Source organism: Elephantulus edwardii, unplaced genomic scaffold, assembly GCF_000299155.1.
Source record: "Elephantulus edwardii isolate Elephantulus edwardi_28Jun2011 unplaced genomic scaffold, EleEdw1.0 scaffold00003, whole genome shotgun sequence".
Lineage (NCBI taxonomy): Eukaryota > Metazoa > Chordata > Mammalia > Macroscelidea > Macroscelididae > Elephantulus > Elephantulus edwardii.
Window position 1 is genome coordinate 9075412 of NW_006399753.1, and position 27481 is coordinate 9102892.

Here is a 27481-nt window from a genome sequence, read left to right on the forward strand (position 1 = left end):
TCAGAAATGTTTTAAATATTAACAAAAGAACATTTGATTTTAAATTTGATATGAGATTAGAGAAATTTTAAAAAGAAACTAAAAATATTTTCAATAATAATTTAAATGCTGACTCTGGTGCTTTTCAAATTAATCACTTTTAGAATTCAGCTTTTAAAATTCATTCTCTGTCCAGCAGCACTATCTATCACTCTTAAGCCACACCTCAATTCCACTTACTTCTCAACAATTCTGTTAACTTCTGCTCAGTATGAAATATTCTACCAAAAGTCTACAAAAGGGTTTTAGGAGTAAACAGACTTTCTTATCTAGAGAAATGAAGAAAAACTAGAAAGGAGAGAGGCGCTCCACAAACAGATGAAGTCTCATCTTCCCTCCTTCAGAATTCCTGCAGTACCCATTTCACTTAGGGGAGCTGACTCGGCTGTGCACAGGCCTGGCTTTTCCTAACACCAGCAGCTGTTAGAGAAGAAGCATACCCTTCTCTTCTGCACTTTCCGGCCTCAGAAACTCAGTGAGGGTCAGCTACATGGGTTCCAACATGACAGTAATGAAAGGGGATCTTTCATCTTCCCGTCCACTCTGGTGGACAGGTTGGTAAAAACAACTTACTCAGCAAACAAAAAAACAGAAAAGGAGAAATAAAGTACTCTCAAAGCTAAAAAAACCCTTAGTACTTGTACTAATTTAGACCATGTATTTAGGTAGTAAATCATAGATCATTATTTTTAATCTACATAACATATAACAAGTCGAATGCTTCCAAAAAAGAATGACAGCAGGAAATGTCTTAAGTGACATTTCAAACAAGGAGAAGTAAAAAGTTATATGGAGCAGGAACATCTATTAACTAAAGGACAGTTAAGCTTTATTACCAATTCCACTGTAAGTCTCAGATCATTTTAAATACATACCTTCTTTGTTAATTGCTTCAATCTTGGCAGGGTAATAGCGACAGTCTGTCCAACGAGCCAGAACTTCCTCTCCGGCTTTAAAATCCTATTTTAAACAACTTTTAAGATCAATACCATGTATATAATAAATAAGCATTTCCTTTAAAAAATTGGCTTTTGTAAAATTTAACAGAATTCCTTTTAAAGTCTATCAATTCCAAGCGAGCACAAACTCAACAGTGGAAGCAGCAGCTGGCTACTTACAGAGAGGTCAGCCTCGTCCTTCAGCCCCTCCCTCCTGAGCGACGGGCTCTCCAGGGGTCGGAGTCGATTGCTGTCCCAGTAAATCCACTCGTCGTAACGATGACTCCAGCGCTCAAAGTGGACTAGCATCTTGCCCTCCTCATAGTCTATTTTTTCAATACGTGATGGGTACCTCAAAAAGCAAAAGGAGCTCCATATCAGGAGAGAATTCTTGCATTGCTTTAGTCAAAACTCATGAACTCAAACAACTCATTGCCACTGTGTGAACTGTGGCTCACAGCAACCCCCCTGGGCTTCCAGGCTTTTCTTTCTCTCATCACTGCTGGTAGATTCAAACCACTATAAACACACAGCCTCTGGGTTGGCAGTAAAACTCACTATAGGCCACACCACCAGAGGTCCCCTCAGCAGTACTGTTGTTGTGTGCTGTTAAATTGGAACCGACCCACAGCTGATCCTCCAGTGGTCTTTCAGAGGCAGTAAATCTCATGAGAAGAAAATGTCCATCTTTTTTCCACAGAGTAGCTGGTGGACTCAAACCACACACCCTTGCACTGGCAGCATAATTCCTAACTAGTTAGCCATCAGAAGTCTCTATTATATAGGAGACTAAAATATTGTTTACCATTAGAGCCATGAATAAAAAAAAAAAAAAGGTCGTTTAAATTTTTAAAGTGTCAAGCTAATAATGCCTGTTTCATTATTTTTTAAAAAATAATTGTTCTCAAGATCTGATGAAACACTTCAATACATTGCCAGGGGAAACACAAAGTACTGTACTGTTTTAGAAAGCAGTTTGGTAAACTGTATCAAAGGCCTTAACCATTCTTTTTTACTCAATAATTTCCACTTCTAAAGCCACAGAAAGAAATGGCCATAAAGCATTATTTCCAATTACAAAGAACATAGAAGGCACTTAAATGCACAGCTGGAAAAAACTGTAAACAGTCGAACGATAAAATAACATTAACTACTCATAGCGGACCCTCCACTGGCTTTTCAGAGGTTGTAAATCACAAAGGAGCACCCTGTCCATCTTTTCCTTCAGAGCAGCTGGTGCATTCAAACCCACAGGCCTCTGGGTTGGCAGCAAAACTCCTTAAACACTAAGGCAACCAGAGCTACCGAAATAGGTGTAAAAAAAATATATTCCTATTGAGTATTTTAGTTTTTAAATGTATTTTTATAAAAAATTTATGTGAGAACATGTAAAATGTAGCACGATGCTCTATTACTTCATGCCAATCAATGTCAGCATGGACACTTCTTTCTGGCATTGATGCACCATCATATTCATCTGGACTTGCCAATACTGCATAGTGTGCATCAGAAGTGGTAGAGAAAACATTATTCTGTCTTCAAGTATAATGGGTCTATAATTATTGATTCCAAAACAGAAATTTGTTATCTCAAAATGTCTGACATAAAACTGCTTCTTCATTTCTGCTGTTGCTGTTCTTAGGGGCCGAGTGTTCCCAGTCATAATGGTCCTGTGTGCCATTGACCACCACCCTACATCTGTGCCACCCTCAAATTCACTGTCATGTTTAAGCCACTGCTGCAGCCAGTGTCACTGAGAGTCTCGTCTGTTTTGATGATCTCCAGGGTGGTTCCCTGGTCCAACTTGATGGCCTTTTCAAAGTACATAAAGTCCTGCCACTCTCACTTACACATAAATATCAAGTGTACTTCTTTCAAGGCAGACTTGTTCCTTCTGGCAGTAACTGATACAGTGATTATTCTTTGCCAATATCATAATCAAAAGGCATCAATTCTTCATCAATCTTCCTTTTTCTTCATTAAATTTTCATTGCATATGTTGTTGTTGTTGTTGATTGCCTTCGAGTCAAGCACAACTCATAGCGACCCTATAAACTATTAATAGGGTCACGGGTGTTCTGGTGGCCTAGCTGTAAAAGGCTATACTGCAATCCCAAGGCACGTGGTGCGACTCCACCAGCTTCTCAGCAGGAGAAAGATGGGCACTCTCCTCCCATGGGATTTACTGCCTCAGAAAATCTGCTAGTGGGTCCTTTCTGACTGAATGGTACACGACATGTCTTGGGTCAGGTGTGTCTTAGTTATCAAAGGAACATCTTGACTGTGCAACATCAAAAAGGTCTCTTTTGGGAAACTGACCCAAACACACATCATATACTGTTACTTCCATGGGCATTCAATGTGGATCCAAGTACAACGAAAGCTTTTTCTCCATTTATCATCATGTTGCTTACTGGTCCAGTTCTGAACAATCTGTGTGTGTATGTGTGTAGTTGGTTTTTTTGTTGCTGTTGAGGTGCAATCCATTTTGAAGACTTCAGTCTTTGATCTTCACCAATAAGTGCTTCCAGTCCTCCACACTTTCAGCAAGGCTGTGGCATCTGCAGACAGCATATTAATGAGTCTTCTTCCAATCTGGTATTATATTCTTCTTTATACAATCCAACTTCCCAGTGTATCTGCTCAGCATACAGAATTAACCAGCATAATGAATAAATACACGGCTGACCCCTTTACTGATCTTACACCACAGCATCCCCTTACTCTTTCATGCTCTATATGAGCATTGCATCCACAGTAACCCTATTCTTTCAGGCTCTGTAGGAGCACAGTGGAGTGTTCTGGAGCCTCTACTCTTCATAATGGTATCCAAAAGGTGTTACTTTCTACATAGTGGAGTCCCTTTGCATAATCAATAAAGCACAGGTAAATTTTTTTATATACTTTCTACTTTCAGTCAAGATGCACTGGCTGTCAGCAGTGATTTCCTCTGCTAGAAGTACTCATGTGTCTATGTCAAATCTGGAAGATTGACTGGAAGAGACATCTGTGTGGATTCCAAAGAAAAGTAAACCAATGGAATTTAGACATTATTGAGCAGGATGATTAAAAATGCAGTCAAGTAAAATTCTGCTGAAGACTAAAAGCAGTTGTACATGGTTAGGGGACTGCCAGAGATTCAAGCTGGACAGACACTGGCTTGGTCCCTAGGAAGATGTGCTGCTACCTCAAAGCCATGTCTGTCCCCTTTGGCAGTTCCAATCCACCCATGGATCTGGGGACGAAAAATGGGTATTTTGAACCATGCTATTTATAATCTTGGAAACTTGCTGGGAGGTCAGCTCAGTTTCCTCTTGATGGCACTGAGTGAGGATTAAAATGTTCACCATTACTCAAATTAAAAAAAAAAATGTTATATCACATTAAGAATTTAATAGCCACATATAGTAGGTAAGTCAGACATTAAACGTTTGGTATCTCATATTTTTGCTACTTTTCACCTGGTTCCTTTCTCTGAAAAAAAATAGCATTAAGTAAAAATCACTATGGATCTTACCTAATTTGGAAAAGTAACAAGCGCTTTCTTTAGAGATTATTCTGCCATGCAAGGTTCTTCACACACTTGAAGGCCCTGGTCCACTGATACAGCACCTTTCGTAGCAGAGTCACCTGCACTTTTCCCAATGACACTGAACTGCCTGCACTACGCTGCGGCACAGCCGGGTTCTGCCACGTTCTCCCTTCTGCCAGGCCCTGAGCAGCTCTGTCCTTCCTTGGCACACGCATCATTCCAGAGACTGACCACGTAAGTGCCCTTGTTCTCCCGACACTACAGCCGTCTCTGCACACGTTCCCAAGCTGAGGGACACAAACATTAACATCCCCTGACATGCTGTATGTGTGGCCCAAGAGAATCCTGTCAAATAAACTGGCAAATAATGAATTAAGAAGAGCAACAGCAGTCTCTTCAATGCAGGGAATCTCGGTCTCTTCAACAACAGGGAGATAACACAAACATTATCACCAAACCTACAGAGCTATGGGACTTTATCATGAACTATGTTCTTATTTCTCCAGATGGCAAGAGTTCTGAGGCATCAAACATTGCACTACATCTGTGGTGTGAGCACCTGAACAGTGAGCGACACACACTCCAAGCACTTACTGTGAACAAGAACTAAAGAAAGACAAGCTGGACGTGTCCTCAGAACCAAGAAGGCTGTTGGCCCAATTAAAACCTTGTTAGTTAGATCTGAAACTGCAGGGTGGGCAAGAGTGGGTGGAAGAATATTTTGTTTAAAAAAATGAACAAAAATCTAGATGATTACCACATATCCTGAGAAGTCGGGTCAGCTCCACCCACTCAGAACCATTATTATAATATTTGTACATTGCAGTGGTGTTTTGGTTTTTTGGTTTGTTTGGGGTTTTTTTTTTTGGTATAACTTGTTTTGATTGCTTTGGTTTATAAAACATAAAAATTGTCAATGGCATTAAGTGAAACCTGGTGTTAGGCTTCCTATCACGTACTTTAGCTATGTTGTCAGGAGGGGCAATTCTTGGAAAATGATATGCTGGGAAGGTTAGAGGGTCAAAGAAAGAGAGAACGACTCGACGAGGTCAAGACTGCCACAGTGACTGTAACAGTGGACTCGAACATAACCAGAGATGATGAGGACGGCACAGGACAGGGCAAGGTCCAGAACTGGTCAGAGGGTCACTATGAGTCTTATTTGACCTGAAGGCACTAACTGCAGGATTAGGCTCCCTCTACTTTCCAACACTAATTCTTCACTAAAATTCTAAAGAAAGTATCTCCGAATTACAAAAATGGATGAACTTCTCTTAAAATACAGAAGTCTGAATTCCCAGGCTTATTATATCGTTTTGTTATTTAGTAAAACGGATATAATCTCTTGGTTCCCTCAGATTTTAATGCAATGTATTTAAAATATTTCTCAAAAAACAAAAAAAGTTCTCAAAATTAGGGAAGTCCATAGTAACAGATACATCTTTTTATTTAAAACATGATTCCATTAACAAAGAATGAGATTCTGAATTTGTTCAAAAAATTTGAAGCTCGAATTGTGTTTTTAAGTAACTTAGTTTTCCTAAAATATTTCCAGTTCTGCTATGTGAGCGGGTGCCTGATGTGGAAACCAGACCAAAAATGTTCTTTTGGGGAAATGCTTTGAGCTCAAGATACAGCATGTTACACTTTCTACAGAAAGTGATATGCAAACTGAGTATGAAGGCCAGGAATTACTTAAGTTATGCAAATGCTTAAGTTTATTGCCTTTAAATGTTGACAATGATTCCTAATCAAATGTTGACTCTTAGGCAAAGGTATCAGAAATATTATCAAAAATGATCAAATGCCTGCTCATTCATTCAACACATCTGTAAACAGACATTAAGACTGTGCAGCACTTGCTAGATACTGTTGAAAGATACAGAAGAAACATTAACTTCTAACATCAAGGAGTTGTGAGTCAAAGAGAAGACAGAAGAGCTGCTGATGGTCAAGTGTGCTGTTGCTGTTATGGGCTGAGTCACCTTCAACTCATAGTGAGCCTATGCACAGCAGTGCTGAACCCTGCCCTATTCTGAGTCAATCCCACTGTCTCCAACACACCTAGTGCCACCACCCTACTCATCATGTCAATTCATCTCTTCCAGGGTCTCTCCTGCGCTGACCCTCCATCCTCTCAAGCATGACTCTGGAAACCGGCTTTCATGCTACAAAGCTGTTGTTAGGAGCCCTCAAGCATGAGACACAGCGACCCTACGAACAACAGATCTGAACCCTGTCCTACCCTGTCTCTGGAGGCACGGATGATCTTGCCCAACATCCCAAAATATGTGAAATAGAGCTTCAAAATCCTTTCCTCCAAGGAGCAACTTGGTTTCGCCCTCTCCAGGAAAGACTTGTTTTCATGGCAGTTCATGGTATGTTCAATACTCTTCCCCAGCATCACAGCTCAAAAATATCACTCTAGCATCCTTAATAACTGTCGCGCTTTCCGATGCATAGCAAGTAATTACAATGACCATGGCCTGGACCAGGTGCACACTTAGACAAGTGTGTAGGGCTCTTTATTTACTGCAGTCAATTGTTTCTTATATGCTCTTTATTTATTGCAGTCAGTTGTTTTTATACGCACTGTCTTATCTGATCTTGGCAACTACATAAGGTATAGATAGCACAGCTCCAATTTAAGACAAAAACATGCTCAAGACCATACACGGCACAGCCAGAGTTTCAACAGCAAAAATGTATCTAGGTGATTGCATCATGTTGTTGGGTGCTGTCAAGTCAGCTAGGATTCGTGCAGTAGACTACCACAGACAGAACAAAACCCCGCTCAATCCTGCACCAGCCTCTAAATCCTCACCAAACTAAGTCCACTGCTGCACAAGGTAACTTACATGAGATGCTTCTGTAGTTTAGAAAATACTGGGAATACTATTAAAGGGTCACAGGAGACATGATCTACGTCTAGGATATAGGTTTAATGAAGACGTACACATTAAGGTAAAGTATATACAATGGACAGACATCATGACAGATGCAAAGGAAATTAGCCAAAGATTTCCTCCGGCTTTACCAACAACCTAGTCAGAAGACCAGGAGACATACTGCACTGTACAAGCCTGCTGCAGGCACTCCAAAATACTTAAAGAAAAGAAAAAGAAGAAAAAGAATGTACCTTTTTGAAGAGCAATGATTTCAGTTTGAATACAAAGATGTGCCCAATTCAGGCCATGGTCTTTTAGATCACTTCGTTTGCATCTGAGAGCTATACAAAGAGTAATGACGACAGAATGGTGTAATGGTGCCTTTGAGACCTGGTATTAGTGTACTGACTATTCCATACACTGCCAAAAAAACAGTCCTGGGAAAAGAGAAGCCAGCATTCTCTCTGGAGGTAGGGATGAGGACACTTCCTTCACCTTCATCTCGCATACTCTGGACATGCTGTGGTGGTTGTTCTGCACCAGATTTGGAACTGACCTTATCTGACCCTCCGGCAGGTTGTCAGAGGCAGACAATCACATGGGAGGAGACTGCCCATCCTTGTCCGCCAGAGCAGCTGGTGGCCTTGAACTGCATGCCTTCATAACTGCAGTGCAGCTTCTTGCCACTAGGCCACCAAAGCTCCCATGCTGCTAGGAGAGGGAACTCTTTGGAAAGTTGGTGAAAGGGGAAGACATCTCCCCCCTCCCCACAAGATGGAACTGACACACCTGACTGCAGCAATGCATCCTAGTGTTCAGATGAGGCCAGTACAGGACTTAAAGCAAATTCACTTTGGCTAGACTGCAAGCACGAAGTAGGTGAATAAAGAATGATACTGTGAAAGAGAGAGAGAGCGCGCGCGAGAGACCGAGCGAAAGCGAGAGAGCACGAGAGCACGCACGCAAGAGAGAGAGCGCGCGCGAGAGACCGAGCGAAAGCGAGAGAGCACGAGAGCACGCACGCAAGAGAGAGAGCGCGCGCGAGAGAGAGAGCGCGTGCAGACTGTAGGCTGGGTCTCAAAATCTAAACTCTGGAAACCGGCTTTCACGCTAGAGAAAGCTCCTGTTAGGAGCCCTCAAGTATGAGTCACAGCGACCCTACAAACAACAGATCTGAACCCTGTCCTACCCTGTGCCATCCTCATCTTCCCTGATAGACAGAGGATTCAGTTAGTTTGTACTGTATTTTCTGAGTCACACCTTACGAAATTACACAGATACAGGCATATATCATTCTATATGGGGAGGAAGTTCTCTATGGCAGCACATGGTCCACAGTGACAATGCAGTGAATGAAAAACACCACCAAACAAATGTATTTACAAACGCCTTTCTATCTTGAGCTATACTAGCTTGATAATCTTGGTGCATTGTTTATGCTAGCTTAACTGAGTGAAATCTAAGATTTTTCTTATTAAATCTGGAAGATGTACTGTTAACACTTTTGTTTCGCCATTTTTAAAAAAAAAAATGTTGTTTCCAACAATTATGATTAGGAACAGTACTAGGAAACTGTCATTCTAGAACATAAATTGTCAGAGACAAGAAACCAAGAAAGAGGCTAGAGACATCAACAGAGACGAGACGGAGTGAAGACACTCTTGCCAGCCACACACGCGGCATTGCTTGACGCCAAAGTTCCAGAGGGTTTCTTCCTGCATCACCTGTTACTGCCAAGGACCACAGATCCTCCCACTTCTTTTCCCTACTGTCATCACCCTTGAGAGTGCAGGCAATTGGAACTGACTCAGCAGACAGTCCACTGGGTTCTCAGAGGCAGTGTTACCGCGGGGGAGGAGACTGCCTCCTCGCTCCCATGGAGCAACTGGTGGCCCTGAACCAATGGCATTTGAGCTGGCAGCATAACTCCTTGCCACCAGGCCACTTCCGTTGTTCACTGTATGCCACTGGGTCAGAACCAACCCATCGGTGACCCGCCAGTGGGCTTTCAGAGGCAGTTAACTGTGGGGAGCAGACTGCACATCCTTCTCCTGGGGAACAGATGGATGATGGATATGAACCACAGACCTTTAGGATTGCAGTGCTGCCTCTTATCAGTAGGCCACTAGAGTACAAATTGTTCAAATGCAATTTACGTCGGTAGAAGAGACTGCCTCCATTATTCTGTGTCTACTTTCCTCTCACAAGTCTTTCAAACTTGAATCTGGGGAACAAAGTCAAACATACACTCTCAGAAAATTACGTGAAAAATCATCCATAAAAATGCGTCCTTCTAGCTTTGTGGAAATGCAGTATTATCCAAGAATACTGAGGATACCTTGGAATTATGTCAGTGTATTTGACAGAAATTTTATATAAACAATTCCATCAGTGCAGTTGACTCTCTGGGACTCATTGCCCATCAGTGTGGACATGTTGTCTAATGGTGTTAGGTCCTCACAGTGGCCCTCCCAGCAGATCTGAACCCTGTCCTGTTCTAGCCTCACAATCTCTGACACCCTCAAGCCCACTGCTCCCGTCACTGTCAACCCACCTGGTTGAGGGTCTTCCGCTCTTCTGCACTTCCATGAGGTTCATATGCTCTTTCCTCAATCCCTTATCATATGCCCTACTGGCCCTGCTATGACAACTTTTTGCTTTATCTTGCGTAGAATGTATATTAAAGCGATGTTGTTGCTGTCGTTGCTCAGCACTGCAGAGCACAACCCATGATTGTATGAACACCACATCTGAACCCTGTCCTCTATCTCGTGCCATCCTCACAATCTCTGACCTACTAAAGGTCATTGCTGTAGTCACTGTTGTCAATGCATCTGGTTGTCCTCCTCTCTGCTGTCAACCCTTGACGTTTCCAAGCAAGAGTCCTCCTCTGAGGAATAGCATCTCCTAGCAACATGCCCAAATGACATGTGAAGCAGCTTTACCACCTTTGCCTCCAAGGAACATTCTGGCTGTACCTTATCCAAGACATACATGTTTGTTCTTTTGATAGTCCGTGGGATATTCAGCACTCCTCTCCAACATTACAGCTTATAGGCAGCAATTCTTCTATTAATCAATGTCCATCTCTCAGATACATTACAAGCAAATGAAAGTGATAGTCTGCATTTCATCAGCAAGTGCTTCAAATCTTGTTTTAGGCAAGCAAAACTGTGCCATCTACATATCAATCCATCTTCATCAAATCTTGAGGTCCATCTTTTTTCCTCCTTCTCAGATTATTTGCTTAACATGCAGCGTGAATAAGCATGGTCAAAATATATAACTGTGACACATGCTTTTCCTGATTTAAACTGGTTTTTGTTTTGTTCAAGTAATGTAGGACTAATTAAGTTGTCTGGAATGTCCACTCATATCATTATTCAGAATTTGTTATGTTCTACAGTTGTCTTGCAGTCAATATAATACAGGTAAGTATGCATTGTTTCCAGCCAAGACTATTATTTCTTCATAAATCTTTTTGTACCTTCTCTCAATTTTTACAGCCACTCATAACACACTGGCATTTTAATCAATGGTGCCTCTCAATCGTAAAACACTGCTCAAAGAAGAGCAATTTCTACGCATTATGGACTAACCGTATAAGTCAAGCAGCAGCAATACTGACTAAAGACATTAGTTATACCCTAAATATATGTTAGTTCCTTAATATAAACTGTGACCACTGACAATTGCAGAGAGTAAGAAATCTAAAATGAGAATTACTGAGAACAAAGACATTTCTGTACTGGGGCCTGAATTGTAACAACAGTGGAAAATCTTGATCTACCCACTAGATCAGGAGGAGTCCGTGAACTCCCTCAGGGTGTATGCAAAATGCTAGCTATTTAGTGTAGATGAAGCAGCATATTCTTTTGAAGTGAAGGTTTACAACTTTACTCAGAATTTCAAAGGGTTCTCTAACAAAAAAATAAAAGAAAAAGAAAAAAAAAATTAGAGCAGCTACTTAAAAGTCATTGTAGAATATGAAGAATTTCAGTAAGGCCGAGATCATCTTCTGGGACTCAAACTACAGACGCTCCCCTACTTCTTGAAGGAAGAAACTTTAAGTACTTAACTATGTGAGAATGATGATTATATATGAATTAGAAAAAGTCCCTCTATGGTCAATATACTAAAAGACAAATCATTTTAATTTAATAAAGAATTGTGAATTAGGATCTAGTGTAGCAGAGAACGTTTTACTCTATTGGTAAAGGCAACCAGAGCAAATGATGCACCAAGCCCTGAACTTAAGCCAAGGAGCAACAGTTGTTAACTCCTCACTAAGACCACAATTCACTCAGAAAGGCCAGATCTTACCAAATGTCCTAATGTCCACCAGGAATTCATGACGAGATTCAAGTTGAGGTTTAACTAATCAGGTGAATGTTAAGTATTTATCAATTTAAAAAAGAGTATTTTTTAAAATATCCCAGTGTTAAATTAGCTATTTTTAACCGTGATTTCACATACACATTTATATGTGTATCAATAAAAATGTGAGTTCTGTCAATTTAGAAATACTAAAATCAGAAAAGTGCAACAGTGAATGAACGGAAGCCCAAAGTCTCTGTAAATTTTCATTGAAATTAATAATAAATTTAAAACAAAAAAAACCAACAAAAAATACTAAATTCTTTATTCATTCAATTCAATAAATACTGAGTTCCTAAGCCACACACTGCACAAGGAATATGGCCACAAATACAAACAAAGCATTACTGTAATCAACAACCTCAAATTCCAGCTGGAGGAGTGGGAGGGTAATGTAATGGCTTGATGCTGTTGTTGTGTACTGTCGAGCAGGAAACTCAGAGCTGGCCCTCCAGTGGGTTTTCAGAGGTTGTAAATCACAGGGGATTCATCATCTTTGTCCCTCAAGAAAGCTAGTGAATTCAAACTACCTGACTTCAGGTTGGCAGTGCAACTCCTTAAAGTCCTTAACCAGTTCAGTCACCAGAGCTTAGGGCAGTAAAAAAATAAGATGAAATACTACAGAAAGGTTTGGAGGAGCAATAGTTAAAGCACTCAGCTGCTAACCAAGAGGTTGGACGTTCAACTCTTATCAGCAACTGTACTGGAGAAAAGATCTGGTGATCTTCTAAAGTTAAGAGCCAGAAGAGAACTTAGCAGTTCTATTATGTCCTACCTACAGTGCTTAGTGTCAGAATCAACTTAAAGGCACACAACAGCAAAGAATTTCTAAATAGGGGTTAGAGAAGGAGTCTTTTGCACAAGGAAGTTCTAGAACTTTTAAAGGATGGCAAATGCCCTTGAAATATTATTTAAATTTATGCCATTTTAATGTGATGTTGAGTTATAATCCATAATGAAGGCTGTAGTCTTCAACCTTATGCAATTAAGTGCTTCAAGTTCTCTTCACTTTCAGCAAGCAAGATTGTGTTGATGGATCTTCTTCCAATAGTTCAGTTTCTTGAATTATATGCTCAGCATAGACTGAATAGATCTGTAAAAGGATACGACTCCGAAGCAAGATTTCCTGATTTTAAACCACGTAGAGTTCCCTTTTCTATTCTGATAGTTGCTTCTTGGTCTATGTATAGATTTTGCATGAGCACAATTAAGTGTTCTGGGATTGCCATTCTTCTCAATGTTACCTACAATTTGTCATGAATCACACAGACAACTGTTGTTGTTATGTGCCCTTGAGTCACCTGCAACTCATAGTGACCCTATGTACAACAGCCCTGAAGAATGCCTTGTCCAGAGCCAGTCTCATTGACTCCAACACACCTAACCTCATTGCCCTAGTTACTGTATCAATTCATCATTCAGGGTCTTCCTCTCCTGTGCTGTCCCTTTACCTACCCTTCAGAGCATAATGTCCTTCTCCAAGAACCAGTCCATCCTGGCCACATGCCCAAAGTATGTGAGATAGAGCTTCAAAATTCTAAGCTCCAAGGATAAACTTGGTTTCATTCTCTCCAGGAAAGACCTATTTCTTCTCTTGGCAGTTCATGGTACGTTCAAGACTCTTCTCCAGCATCAAACTCGAAGGCATCAATTCTTCTTTTATCATCCTTAGTCACTGTCCAGTGCTCTGATACATAGCAAGGAATTGTGAAGACCACGGCCTGGATCAGGCTCACTTCAGTCTCTAAACTGTTACTGGTGCTTCTTAGTACTCTGGATAGGTCCCTGACAGCAGATTTTCCCAGTGCAATTCATCCTTTGATTTCCTGATTGCTGGTGCCAAGAGTGTTGATTGTAGATTCAAGCAAGCTGTAACTGTTAACAATTTCAATCTCTTCTCCATCTATTATGGTGCTGCCAATTGGCCCAGCAGTGAGAATGTTTGTCTTCTCAATATTGAGCTTCAGTCTACATTGAAGACTACAGTCCTTGACCTTCTGCTGCAAGGTCTTCAGGTCCTCCTCAGTTTCAGCAAGCAAGGTTGTGCCATCTGCATAATGCAGGTTATTGATGCGTCTCCCAACTCTGATGCCATATTCCTCCTCATAAAGGCCAGCCTCCCAAATGATTTGTTCTGCACACAGATTGAAAAGATATGGAGACAGGATGCATCCCTGACACACTCCTTTCCTGATTCTGAACTATGCAGTGTTTCCCTGCTCTGTTCTGAGGATTGCTTCCTGGTCCAAGTAAGTATAGGTTTCACATGAGCACAATCAAGTGTCTGGTTCCCATTCTCCTCAAGGTTAGCCCTCAAAAAACCTTATGTACTATAGAGCACACTTAGAGTAGACTAAGATACCGCAACTGAGGCTGAGCCCTGGAATATGCAACCACGAAGGAGGAGGAACAGTCGTAAGCAGAAAACTAATGACTGGAACATGAGAAGCACAAAAAAAAAAAAAGGAAAACTGGACATCATTATGAAAGAAACGAATACATAAATATTGACATACTAGGTACTGGAGAAATAAGATGGATTGGAATGGAACATTTATAATTAGACGATCATATGATCTACTTACTATGGCAGAGATAAAAAGGTGAGAAAAGACAGGGTTGCTCTCATAGTTAATACGGCTCTTTCGAGATCCATCTTCAAATACAACACTGTGCGTGACAGGATAATATCCATACAGATACAAGGAAGACCTGTTAATACTATTATTATTATTCAAATTTATGCACCACCACCAAGAGCCAAAGAGGAGCAAATAGATGATTTTTACCAACTTTTGCAGTCAGAAGTTGACGGAACATGCAACCAAGATGTATTAATAATAATGAGTGAGTGGAATGCAAAAGTGGGAAGGAGGATCAGTTGTTGGAAAACGGACTTGGTGAAAGAAAATAGGCTGGGGATAGAATGAGAGATTTCTGCACAATCAAGGATTTATTCATTGCAAATACCTTTTAAAAGAAACTTAAACACAGTCTCTACACATGAATTTTGCAATAATCACTAAGTAAATATCTTTCTAGTACTCTCTGCCTTCATTCAAGGTCCATCTGATATCAGCAATTTTATCCCTCATGCCATGGCCTCTTCTGAATCAAGTTTTAATTTCTGGAAGTCCCAAGTGATTATGTTTCAGCTGTATTTGAATAATCTTCAGTAAGATTTTACTTGCATGTTATATTAGTGATACTATCTGATAGCTTCCACGTCCTGTTTGATTGCTATTTTTTGGAATGGGAAAAAATATGGATCTCTTCCATATTTTGTTTTCATAAAATAACAAAAATTCTCACCACTGGACCAAGAGGCAGCATCATAATAGATGGATAAAACATTGACATTGTTTTACTCGGCTCCACAGTCAACACTCATAGAGCAGCAGTCAGGAAATCAAAGCTGTTTCGCACCAAGAACATAAATGTGCTGTCAAGGACCCTCCAAAGTGCTCCAGCTGCTATGATGCCAGCTACTCCAAGAGAGAGAGATGGACAATCTCTTCCCGTGCAATTTACAGCCTCTGCAAACCCACAGGAGGGCCAGCTGGGAGTTGGCTGTGACCCAGCAGCAGTAAGGAGTAGCAGCTATTTATGGAAGCACATCTTTCTCCCAAGAACCAGCTGGTCAGCAGCCTTAACAATGTAAAATAGTCTTATTTTCACCAGATAATAGGTTAATATGGTGCGGGGGGGGGGAAGTCTAAACATATTAGAAGAGCTAGAAATGGAAAGGTAAGAATTGCCTTACATATCACTGTCAATAGAATTACTGCCAAGTATCAATAAACAATGCAAATTACACTTTACTTACTGGTAAAGTAAGTAGTTTCTGTGATGTTGAGTTTTTGAGTCGCCAGCCTTCAAAGCCACGACTACAAGTCTAGACATGCAGGGGCAAAAACCAAGAAAGTCAGAGAAGAAACAAATCTGCAAGACACTTCGAAAATTCGAACATGCCAGACAACCACCAAAGACCCTCTGACCAGGCCACAAGAGCTGGTCCTACAAAGATAGGAGACAGAGAACTCAAACTCATAAACACAAACGCAAACAGCAGAAAACAGGAGACTAGAGCTCAAGGCAGTCCTTAAACCTAGAACCAAATTATCCCATAGGTCACCTTTTATTGAAATAGTATAGCGGCACATACAATAAAGGGTAACTTGTAAGATCTGTGTTCTCCTAAAAATCATCAGCCTAAGAAAAAGGGTCAGCAATGTTTTAAATGGAAAGAGAAGGACACAGGAGCTGGGAAGTAGAGGACTGGGAAGGGAACACATGGAGCACAGTGAGAGAAAGCTGGCCCACTGCCACATCAACTACAGGCACTGGACAATGAGTAGCAACTGCCATATGAGAACTCAGGCTATAATGGAAGCTCACCAAAAATTCAGTAAAATGTTAATAAAAGAAAATGCACACTGTAAGTAAATACCATACTCCTGTAACCTGTTAGCTGTTGTTAGATGTCATGGAGGTTGCAATAATTAGTGACAAAGTAAAAGCTCAGTGACTACGTGTAACACAGTAACCCGCTAAAACGTGGAGCCTACTGAAAGCACTTTAAATGCACGTTATGCTTTCTAGTTTTCAAAAGCATTCTTATTTACTATGATTAAAATTTCATTAGCAAAGGCACAGTATTTTTAAGTGCTTTCCTATAGCAGATGCTAATTTTATTCACTTTTAAAGCACACTTTCTAAAACACACCATTTTTATTAATTCAAACTCTACATTCCCTCATTAATATAAGCCCCCCAGTCACATGATAGTTTTTACGTATTCAATTCCTTCCTTCACATCACTTGTGTGGTCTTTCAGGCCATTTGTTTTCATGACGTATGTTCAGTCTAAGGTGCCCATATACTATGCTCTTCACCTGTCCACCCCTTTTCCATGAAAGCTATCTACCCCCTTACTTTTAGAACCCTGTGGCAGCCACCTTTCAAAGTAATTTTTCATTTAAAGTCACTGAGTTGAAATCCCTGTTCCTCCCTGTCTCCCGAGCACCTCATCTCCTGCCATGCCAGCATGCACTCCAGGGTGTGTTCTAACCAAATTAAAATGTCCAAGTTATAAAAGCCTTCACAGCTATCGCTTCTCCCAGTATGCAAATCAACTAGTCATCCAGAATTCCTCCTCTCCCCAACCAAATAATACTCATCTTGCCATTGGTATTTTACTCAGTTTATTATCTCCACATACTTTTCTTTCAAGACAGTGTGACCAAATTTTCTGTTATTTAGTTACGCCAGCAAAATTAAAAACTCGAGCAGATCGTGGTCCACCCAGTTCCCACTTCCCAATATTGAAAGATGTATTTTACTACTACAAACCTCTCAAAAAACAACACAGACAAGAATCCACACACTCAAGAGTTTGTAAGGGTTTAGAGGCACAGACTACACTGTTCTCCAGAGTGGCTGGTGGCGCAGACGCGGTCCCATTATCACCCAGCAGCTAGTGTGCACCCACAGGAACTGCCAGAAGTGACTATATGCTTACTAACTAAGGAGCTGCATAGACTCTTCTTCCATTAGCTTCTGATTTTTCAGGATGATTCATGTTTACTATCATTACCAGTAATGTTTAAGGAGTAGAACTGTAGCCTTCCATGCAGGAGACCCAGCCAATGCAACTCAGTCAGTGGTATGTTGCTATAGGGAGCTGTGATGACCTAATGGAATGAAGCTGCTCTGCAATCCCAAAGGCATGTGGTTCAAATCCACCAGCTGCTCCATGGGAGATGGATGGGTAATCTCCCTTGCAATACACTGCCTCTAAAGTCCTCCTGGAGGACAAGGTATGACTGACACAACATGCTATGGAATCAGAGCTCCCTGGTAAGGAGATATGCCACCAAACTCAAAGCCAGGAGGTTCAAATCCACCAGCTGTTCTAAGGGAGAAAAAGAGACAGTCTCCTCGTGTGCAGTTCACAGCCTCTGAAAACCCACTGACAGTTCAGATGCAACTCATCTGCACATAGTAACATTATGCTAACAGGTTTCAGCAGAACTTCCAGACTAAATCAAATGAGGAAGAAAGGTGAGGCAATCTACTTCCAAAGTTCACCAGTCTGTTTCACTGCACAGAGTTACCATGAGTCTTGGGCCCTACTCCTCGGCAACTAACAACGCATGATAAGTAATGCTAATCTCTTAAGACACACTGCCTTAATTCAACCTCAAAGAACTCTCTGTGAGGTATTAATGCATTCTCCAGTTCATAAACAGAGAACACGGAGGCTTTGAAAAAGTTGGATCACCTCTTTAAACCAACATAGGTATCAAGACACAACACAGGTATTCTGCAGCTGGTCTGCTTTTTAGCTCATGCACACCTTCTTGGTATTTCAAGAATCAGCGGCTCTTACCACGGCACTGAAAAACACATGAAAATATAATTATTTTATCCATTTTCTTTTCCCCCTACAAATGTAACTTTATTCTGCATTTATTATATATAAAAATACTTAAGTTGGTTTACATTTACCTAAAGATAGGGAAAATAGAATTTGTTAGATTATATTGTAGCAAATGGGTATCTCTCCTCAAGTCATAAAAGATTATGTAAACCAAAATGCTTTATTAAAATTGCTCAAAATGAAGAGTGTTCTGATTATCCACTCTGAATATAAAGCATGACTTGTTAAATAGTCCAAGAAAGTAGCTTAACTTGTGTGATTTTTTTTTAATTATCTTCCTTTTTTTTAAATTACAACAGTGAGTTTATTCAGTACTTGTCCTTTTGTGAATGTGACATTTCAATCAGTATAATATCCTTTTAAAAAAAACAAACAACAAAAAAACCCAACCAGAATATCTCAATGATTTGTGGAAAATACTAGGTGATTTTAAATATGAAATGAAATTTGAGAGTTTGCTAATCTGTTTTGATGAATATAACTTTATCATCTGATATTTACATTATCAACTCAAACCACAAGCGATATGTCATCCATTTTCTACAATGGTAACTGGGTTTTATGACCTCCCCAAAGCTTGTGAATTCATTCTTTAAAAATTCACCAAGCTTCTCTCAATGGTGTGGAATACCTTTCACAGGGCAGCCACTACAACGGCCCTTGCCTACACCCACACAACACATCCAAGGGCCAGCAACTGGGCTGTGGGGTTTGGTATTTTGTTAAAAGACATAGCCTCTCCAGGTGCACTTGCAGGAAAAGAACAGCATTTCTGAACCTCAGCTCAGTCATGTCTAAAAACTATTACATCTGACTTACGGGCGTCTTACCAAGTTCAAAAACATAGCGAACATCTTCTCTGCATCCTAAATCATTACGTAAGTCATGCATCAAAATAATCCATGATTCACCATGGATGACTTAGTCCTTGTTATTTCAGCAACCAGGGGTCTACATTCCAAGACTCCCTAGTCAGACAGGGCTGGAAAGGACACAGAGGAGAGGAGCAGAGACTGGTGCCCGTCAGCTGCCATAGGTGGTTTAAAACAATCAAATAATGAAAATAATGAAAAGGTTTTTGGATTCCATGTTACTTTGCTAACATCTTACACCTTATTTCTAGTTTTATAAACAGATAACAAATTCACAAAGTCAGCTTGTGTCTTCCTACTGCTCTCCATCTACACTAGTTAATCCTTCAGTTAATAATTCTGAATAAGCTAAAAGTTCTACTCATCTACCTCTGGCCTGTAATTTATCCTTCAAAAGTTGAAATTAAAGATGCTGTCATCCCAAACTGAATAAAAAGTAACAGAATGAGTTTGGAATTCAAGGGATCATCAACATCATCTACCAGAACATTCTCATTGGAAGAACACTGAAGAAAGTGCAGTGATGAAGCTCACTCCATGCTGTCAGTGGGTTACATCCCCCAGCCTCTCGAGGAGAAAAATGAGGCAGTCCATTCCCATAGGATCCACGGTCTCGGAAACCCAACAGCCGAATCAACTCAACGGCAGTTTGGATTTTGTTGGGTTTTTTTGTTAAAGCAACAAAACAACTCTCCAAAATTATATCGTTTGTGAACAAACAGCACTTGCTGCTGTTGTGGCATGTCAGTGAATCAGAACCCATTCAGAGCTGCCCCTCCAGCAGGTTCTCAGAGGCAGCAAAGTGCAGGGAAGGAAACTGCCCATCCTTCTCCCGCAGAGGCGCTGGCAGCTTCAAACCACTCTGGGACTGCAACAAAGCTTCATAACCACTAGGCCACCAGAGCTCTCTAAGCACCCTTATTTTCTGACTTACAGTTAAATTTCTTTTTGAAAAATTCCTTTTATCTTGTCTTTCAAGAGTGACTAAGATTAAGAAAATGTTAAAGATAATTAGCAGTTTTATTTACAGCTAAATCAACATGATGAAAGGAAGAAGATCACAGCCTGAGAGCAAGGTATAGTACAGCGAGACCAGGTGTGTTTTAAACAAGCAGGCTTTACTCTGCTTCTATTTATAATCTGGCTATTTATACTTTTTGGACCAGCAGCAGGAAGCAGGAGAGCATTCTTATCTTTAGCATTATTAGGTGAGTTTAGGACTTCGTGAATACTGAAAAAATGAAAGCACTCAAATGCTTATGCATTTGTACAGACCTGACTGACACCTAGACTGGAATCTCACTGAGAAACGAAAGGATCTCAAAAATTTAACAACAAAAACTCACAATAAACTTTAACTTGAATTCTCTAGAAAAGGGGTCTTTAATCTGCAATCCATGGATAAACTTTCTATGGATATCTCAGAATAAAAGTATCAATTGTTTTGGTGTTTATTTGTGATGATACATTCTTATAAGTCTATTATCTGAAATCAAGTTTTCAAAACTAAGTGACTCAGAAACAGAATCAGTCATCTTCAGGTATATATACACACTGAGAAAAACTCAATCTACAAAAAGAATTTTATTTGCACTGGAAAAGTCATTTTTATTTTAAAACTATTCAACTCAGGTTTGCTGCTGGCTAAGTATTGGGCTGCAAACCAAAAGGTTGTTGATTTGAATCCACCAACTGCTGCACAGGGCAAGGAAAGGCAGTCTGCTACTATAAAGACTTGCGGCTTCAGCAGGCCTGAGGTGCGGCTGTCCGTTTTACTCTGTCCTACAGAGTTGCCATAAAGCAGAATCAAGGACAGCAGTGAGAAAGATCTCTACAAACGTCAAGCTGATTGAACAGACTTTCAATATGATTTCAGTTCAAAAAATGTATCTACGTCCTACTCTTTAGGAGCATTCTCTTATCTTAAATATAGAACACACAACTCCAAGCAATGTTTTCCTTCAACTAGCTCAGTCCAATTAGGGAAAAAAAGTCCTTCTAATTAAAAGAAACAACACTATGTACTTTGATTCAATGTGATGGTATTTCTACGTGGAACATCAAAATTTCTTCAGCTTCCACTCTCTTCCTTTTCTGTTTATGAACATCTTACAAACTCACATTTGCAAACGTTCAATAAAGCTCAAAAATCTCTGAATATATAGAAAGAGCAGTGATAATTCAAAATTGACACTGTTCCATCACACTCTGGTATCTGCAGACACTCCTCCACTTTTATCTTTCACGTTCCTTCCCTGTGGCTCTGGAGAGGAAGGAATCACAAGTATTCCAACAGAAGTGGAAAGAGTAATTCATCCAAATGCTTCAAGTTGACTCCGTGCATCCAATTTCCTTTAGGGCTAATGACGAAGCTAAGAATTAATAATAGTATTTCAGGAATTTTCTTTTAATAATTAAATCAGTTATTCTGAGGGATAATTTTCATTCCAATCAAGAGAAATTATATCAGTAATCAAAACCAGTTTGACGTATTACTTGACTCACTGAACAATATTCAGACAGATTATATATGCTAATCTTTGCAAGAGCTCCTCGTAAACTACAAAAATAGCAGTTCATTCTGACCCCCAGCAAGGCTGTTTACCCTTTTATCATGTCGTTCATGTCAGCATCTCAAGCTACTTTAACAACTTCCCATGCAGTTCCTTTTCAGCTCTCTCTCTTCCTTTGCATATATTTACCTCAGTGATTTCTAATTATCTGCCAACATTTTCATGTACACAGGTTATGGGGGGAGGAACTGTGATCGAGATGCAAAATACTTAACTGTGTTAACTCCAAACACTAACAGGCTAGTTTTTAAACAGATTGCTGAGGACAGTGTGACAAACAGATGCTTAAAAATTAAACACTGCAAGATTTTTAAAAGTTATGGCAACCTACACTTCTCAGTAGGACTTAGGATTAGTCGGCGTAGAGGAAACTAAGCATCAAAACCCGGTCAGTCCACTAAAGAGGATGCCTCTGGCAGGAAGTTCTGAAGGCATGGCCCATTGGGAACTGCACTTCCAACCCAAAGGTGGCACCTCTCCTGCAGTTCAAATCCAGCAGTCACTTCTCAGGAGTAAGACAGGCAATCTCTTCCTACATCACTTATAGCCTCAGAAAACCTGCTACAACATCAGCTATAAAGTCAGTTCCAACTTGATGGCAATGAGTTTGAGGCTCTCAAAATATAATCAGGCCTTGTATTTAGGAACTGTGGTAGATAATCAAGCCAAAAATGAGATTACTGACACAGCAACTTAGTTATCTTGGGGTGGAGAAGGGCGGTAATATATCACTGCATTTAAAATTATAGAATGAACGTATTTTTAAAAATGGACACTCTCTGAACCTTAAAGAATATGTGATGTGATTTACACAAGTAGAAATAATTTTTTTCCTAAAAAAAAAGTATATTCCGTTACCAATTCAATCAAATTCTTCCCTTGACCTAGAAGTGGGAACTTAATTTCATTTTAACCGTTTTATTTTTAGGATATATATTAAAAATTACTCTCCCATTTAAAGGAAAAAAATCTTAACATAAGAAAATAAATTTCATTTTTAGGTGACACACCATCACCTCTTTCCCTTCATGTTCTCTTCTCAGTAAAGGCTAGGAGGGAGTTCACCGCTATTAATCAGAAAAAGTAGTATAACAGCCTAGGAAATGTTATGTCCTCAATGAAAGGCATACTGTTTATTATAGACATCTGGAGTATGGGAAAAAAAAATATCACACAATGATCACATTACAGCTCCTCCCTCCCCATCAAGTGCCATTATCTCTTCAAACAGCATTTATGTCAAACAGGGATTCAAACTTTCCAAACTGAACTGAATCAACTAGGAGACTAAAGTGTTTACTACAGATGTATCAGAACAAAATAAGAAAGTAAGGAGAGAAGAAGGATAGGATCCCAGAGGGAGGAAGTGGAGAGGGATACCTCTCAGAGTATTTCTAGTTCTCAACTGTATGGCTCCTCACAAGAATGTCAAGTTTTTAGCAACTCACCCACACTTTTACCTGCTATTGAAGTGCAGAATTTTTAATTTATATGAAACAACACTGAATTAACATGAAATACAAATGGCTATTTTAAAAAGGAATGATATGAAGTATAAAGGTAAAAATGCAATCTGTAATGACACTATGTCACACAGAAAAGATTTTGTGTCCATAAGCTCATTCCATGATGACAACTCATCAACCACTCTCAAGCAGAAGTACTTATGGTACAACTGCAGGGGTGGTCAAACTCAATTAGTTCTTATAACTATTAATACTAAAAAATAAAGTCATAATAAAAAGACAACTGCTTTGAATTACCTGCAGTACTCTTATTAAAAGTCTTTTTAAATCAATAAGCCACCTGCAGCAGAATGCAAAAATCATTATCTAAATGAGCCCATAAAAATCAAAGTGATGACAAGTTCCAGTGATTATCATATGTAATTACTCTGGCTAAGGTTTACTTACACTACAGAGACCATTACAACCAGGGTCATTATAATGAAATCTAGACTTCGTCAGGGAGCGTGTCTGCAGCAGGCTGCCATCATACCTATGCACTGAGGAGCTCCTGGATGAGAAGCACAACACAATGAAAATCGAGCAATTCCAAAGACTGAATTCTCAAAGTACTGGCTCTTCAGTCATTCAGGTTTGCTTTTAAGATGCAGATCTTGTTTATGATCTTGGGGGTGGGGGGAACCATAAACTGAACAGTCAAATTTGCAAATATTTCACCATCAAAAATGAGTGGTTTACTAACATGAAAGCTAATGGTGTTGATATTCCTGAAAAACTACTGTAAGAATTCAAATCAGGTACCTTCCCAAAAACGAAGTTCAATTCCAACTGTCACTTTAGAAGTCTAAGAGCCTCTGCCAAGAAGAATTAACTAGTTATTCTCAAAGTGTGCCATGTGGGAAAAAATCTAACCAGCACCATTTCTCATATTCTGGTTTCTTGGAGAGATTGAGTGGCATGCCTTCAGAATTAAAAGCTTCTCCTGGTCAAATCAGAGTAAGAAAAGCCAACTGTTGACTAAATGGTATCTTGTGTTGCTGCCCTACTACATCACAGCTGTCAACTGGGAGTGACTCTGCCTACCAGGGGGCATCTGGCAAAGTCTGGAGCCTTTTTAATTTCCACTACTGGTGAGGAGTGGCATCCACTTCCTAAACAACAGGCCTCTGGAAACTCCATGAACTTTGATGTATGTCGATAGTTACAGAAATGCTTCAGGCCTTTTGTTCATAGGGTCGCTATGAGGCATGCTCGACTCAACAGCAATCAACAACACGAAGGATGCTGCTGGCACCTAGTGGGTAGAGACCAGGCATGCCGCTGAACACCATATAATACAGAAGATACCTTTCTACTACTATAAATATCCTTCTCTAACATTACTTAACCACAAAGTTTACTGAAGAGAATAAACACAAGCACCTTTCTTTAAGAACTGTTACTTCACCAATTATATCCTGACAAGAGGTACTAACAAAGTAATCAAAATCAGAATGTAAATCATTAATATTCAGCTTACGTTTCTATATTCACAACTGGCCACAGGATTATCTGAACAGTCTTAGAAATAGTTTTAAATAAAAACACAAATCTTAAGACTTAAAAAGATAAGGCAACTAAATTTATTGGATAAGGGGAAAAAATAAAAGGCAACTATATAATCTTTCAAATTTCTCTTGCATTTTGGTGATAACAACCAATAAATTTCTTTTCTAACCAAGTAAAATGAATTGGTTATCTCTTTTGAAACAAAAGGATTCCTAATTAAGAAAGAGCAAACTCTGTGAGCATAATTCAAAGGGACTTGTTCAACCCCAAAGGCTGGCAGTTCGAATCCACTAGTGGCTCCTCAGGAGAAATGTGCAATCTCATCCCATTAGCCTTGGAAATCGGCTAGCAGGTCAGGAGGGCAGGAATTGGCTTATTCAGAAAAGAGAAGATCCCTCAAAAGTAGGTAACCTCTTTTAGGTAATGGTGGTGATGGTATTTGGATAAAATTGGTCATACAGTTGCTCGTATCTTAAGATTACAACTAGTTTATACTGAAACTTTCAAAGGATTCTGCATGTTTAAGCCTGCACATTCAATACTACTACAATAGAATGACGTTTGTCAATTCTTATTTAATTAAATCAAAGGGAAGGTACAGCTTGGCTAAGAAAGGTGCCTCGTTCTGCCTATGACCATCCATATAGTATGGCCAGGACTCAGACAATCAAGAGAAAAGCTGAGTCTACTGGAGTGAACCAGGGCAGACGAGTCAGGAAAATTCTGGAGACAGCAATTCCCATGAGGTTCCCAAATCCTTTCCTGAACAATGGGAACATGCTCACGTGTCACCTGGTGAGAATAAGAAGAAAACTTCCTAAAAGAAATCATCGGGCTGCTACTTGGGACAAAGGGTCAGGTAACAGTAGGTGCCCACTGCAGGCTTCACTTTCAAACCATCCCACAGGAGGGGGCACTCTGCTGGGGTCAGGGAAGTGTGTAAAACTCCAAGGCCAGGTGCCGAAGATAAAGTCCAGGCCAACGTAAAGTAAAAACTCATGACTACAGAAGACATTTCTGTATGACACTGCCAACACTGGAAGATGACTTGCACAAATAATTCAGAAGCAAATCTATAAACCCCTGCTATGGTTTTAAAGCTATTATAGTGCCAGAAAATGACAAAGCATCAAGCAGAGTCCTAGAGCCGCTAAACCACTTGGGCCCCCATAAAAAGACATGAGCCTCAGAGAAGCTGAGGCAGCACCCCTCTGAGAAGACGTATCTCAGGTTAGGGGCCTGAGAAAGAATGGCAAGGAGAGTCGTCCCCCTAGACAGGACAAGGCACAGCAGGCAGCCTGACTGTGGGCCGTGTTCCTCCCACCACAGCCCTGGCTGAATGTCCATCTCTCCTTCCCAGTCATCCTGTTTGCACCTTTATCCCACTGCCCCTGCTTTTCCTATATCACTGTACCACTAAGCATGGTTGGTGAAGGGGTTTAAATGACCAGTTATGAAGCTGGTTGGAACAGCAGCAGCTCCCAGGTCTGAGAGGTCTGCTTATTTCCGAGTGCCTGGACTGAGGACTAGCGACAATGACCAGATGGCGTTGACATGAGAGCACTGGGAAGGAGGAATGCAGCACATCTTTGGTTTTAGGTGAGATCGCGAACAGTGAGGACACTTTTTTGTGCAGACATTTTCTACAGTGTAATCATTACTATGTAATGTGTAAGACTACCTGTGGCATATGCCAAGAAAATAAACTTACAGTGGCAGCTGAGAGCCATTCTGGCCAGTACCACCTTGCTTGTCCAGGCTCTGAAGGGCACTGCCCACCTTAAAACAGGGGGTCTCGCTGCATTCCTATCACTCTCCAGTAGTAGCAGTTATTTGGATTTTCCTTCCTTGACAAGTTTCTATCACACACAGGTACTGGCTTTTGCACACTTTATATCAAAAACTTATCTAAAATGTAGGAAGCTAGCTTTTGAAAAAAGGTTACTACCTCTCATATAAATAAATACAGGGAGCTCTGGAGGCCTAGCGCTAAGAAGCTGAAATGCAATCTCAAAGTTAAAAGTCACCAGCTGTTCCACCAAGGATGCGCAATCTCTTCCTGTGTGATTTACTGCAGGAGGGTCAGCTATGAGTTGATTCCCACTCGACAGTATACAACAACTTAAAATAAAGCTCATGTAAGAACACAGGTGTACCCACGGTAATCTCTACACATCTCAAATTCTAGACGCTTACTTTCAATTTTCAAACAACTAAAATTAATGGGAATCATTTTAAAATACTAAATTTGAAAAACCTGCTGAAGAGCAGGAGAACAAAGACATAATGTAGGTGTGCATTCAAAACTAATGTTGCTGCCACTTTCAGTAAAATTAAGCAATTAAGCCACATCCATCAGGCTGCAGAGACTGCGCTTCAGGCCAAGAGCTCTTTACTTCCATTACCATTTTTGTAAGTAGTCCAGTGCCTCCAAACGAGCACCAATCTCAAAAGTGATTCCAGGTCGGTTGGGGGGCTTTTTACTCATCTTTAGATTCTATTCTTCAGTATTTTCTTTTCACTGTCTCAAGGGAAAAACAAAAAATAATTGTTAGATTGTGATACATGAAATGGAAAGGGAATACAGCATAAGACAGCATAAGAAATAACACCAAAGAGAATTTTGAAAATAATACATGAGAAGTTAAACTTCAAATTTTAAGGAGCTTAATAATTAGAAACATGTCCAGGTAAAGTTACTATGTAACTTTATGTAAGCAATCTTGATGCTGAATTAAGGAAAAGGACCTAAGGAGAAAAGATAACTGCATAAGAAAAATAAGTACAAGGCCAATTATAATTGCTA

At 40.1% G+C, this 27481-nt stretch overlaps 1 protein-coding gene across 2 annotated transcripts in view; it reads right to left on the reverse strand.

Annotated features, from left to right (window-relative positions):
* Positions 1 to 27163, reverse strand: part of PHF20L1 (PHD finger protein 20-like 1) — a 79157-nt gene extending 51994 nt beyond the window's left edge. For both annotated transcript variants that reach the window (XM_006879277.1, XM_006879276.1), the window contains exons 1-3: positions 27081 to 27163; positions 1158 to 1329; positions 915 to 999 (exon numbers count right to left, since the gene is read on the reverse strand). In XM_006879277.1, the coding sequence (XP_006879339.1) occupies positions 915 to 999; positions 1158 to 1329; positions 27081 to 27163 (340 nt within the window). The remainder of the gene's footprint in view (positions 1 to 914; positions 1000 to 1157; positions 1330 to 27080) is intronic.
* Positions 27164 to 27481: the final 318 nt, after the last annotated feature.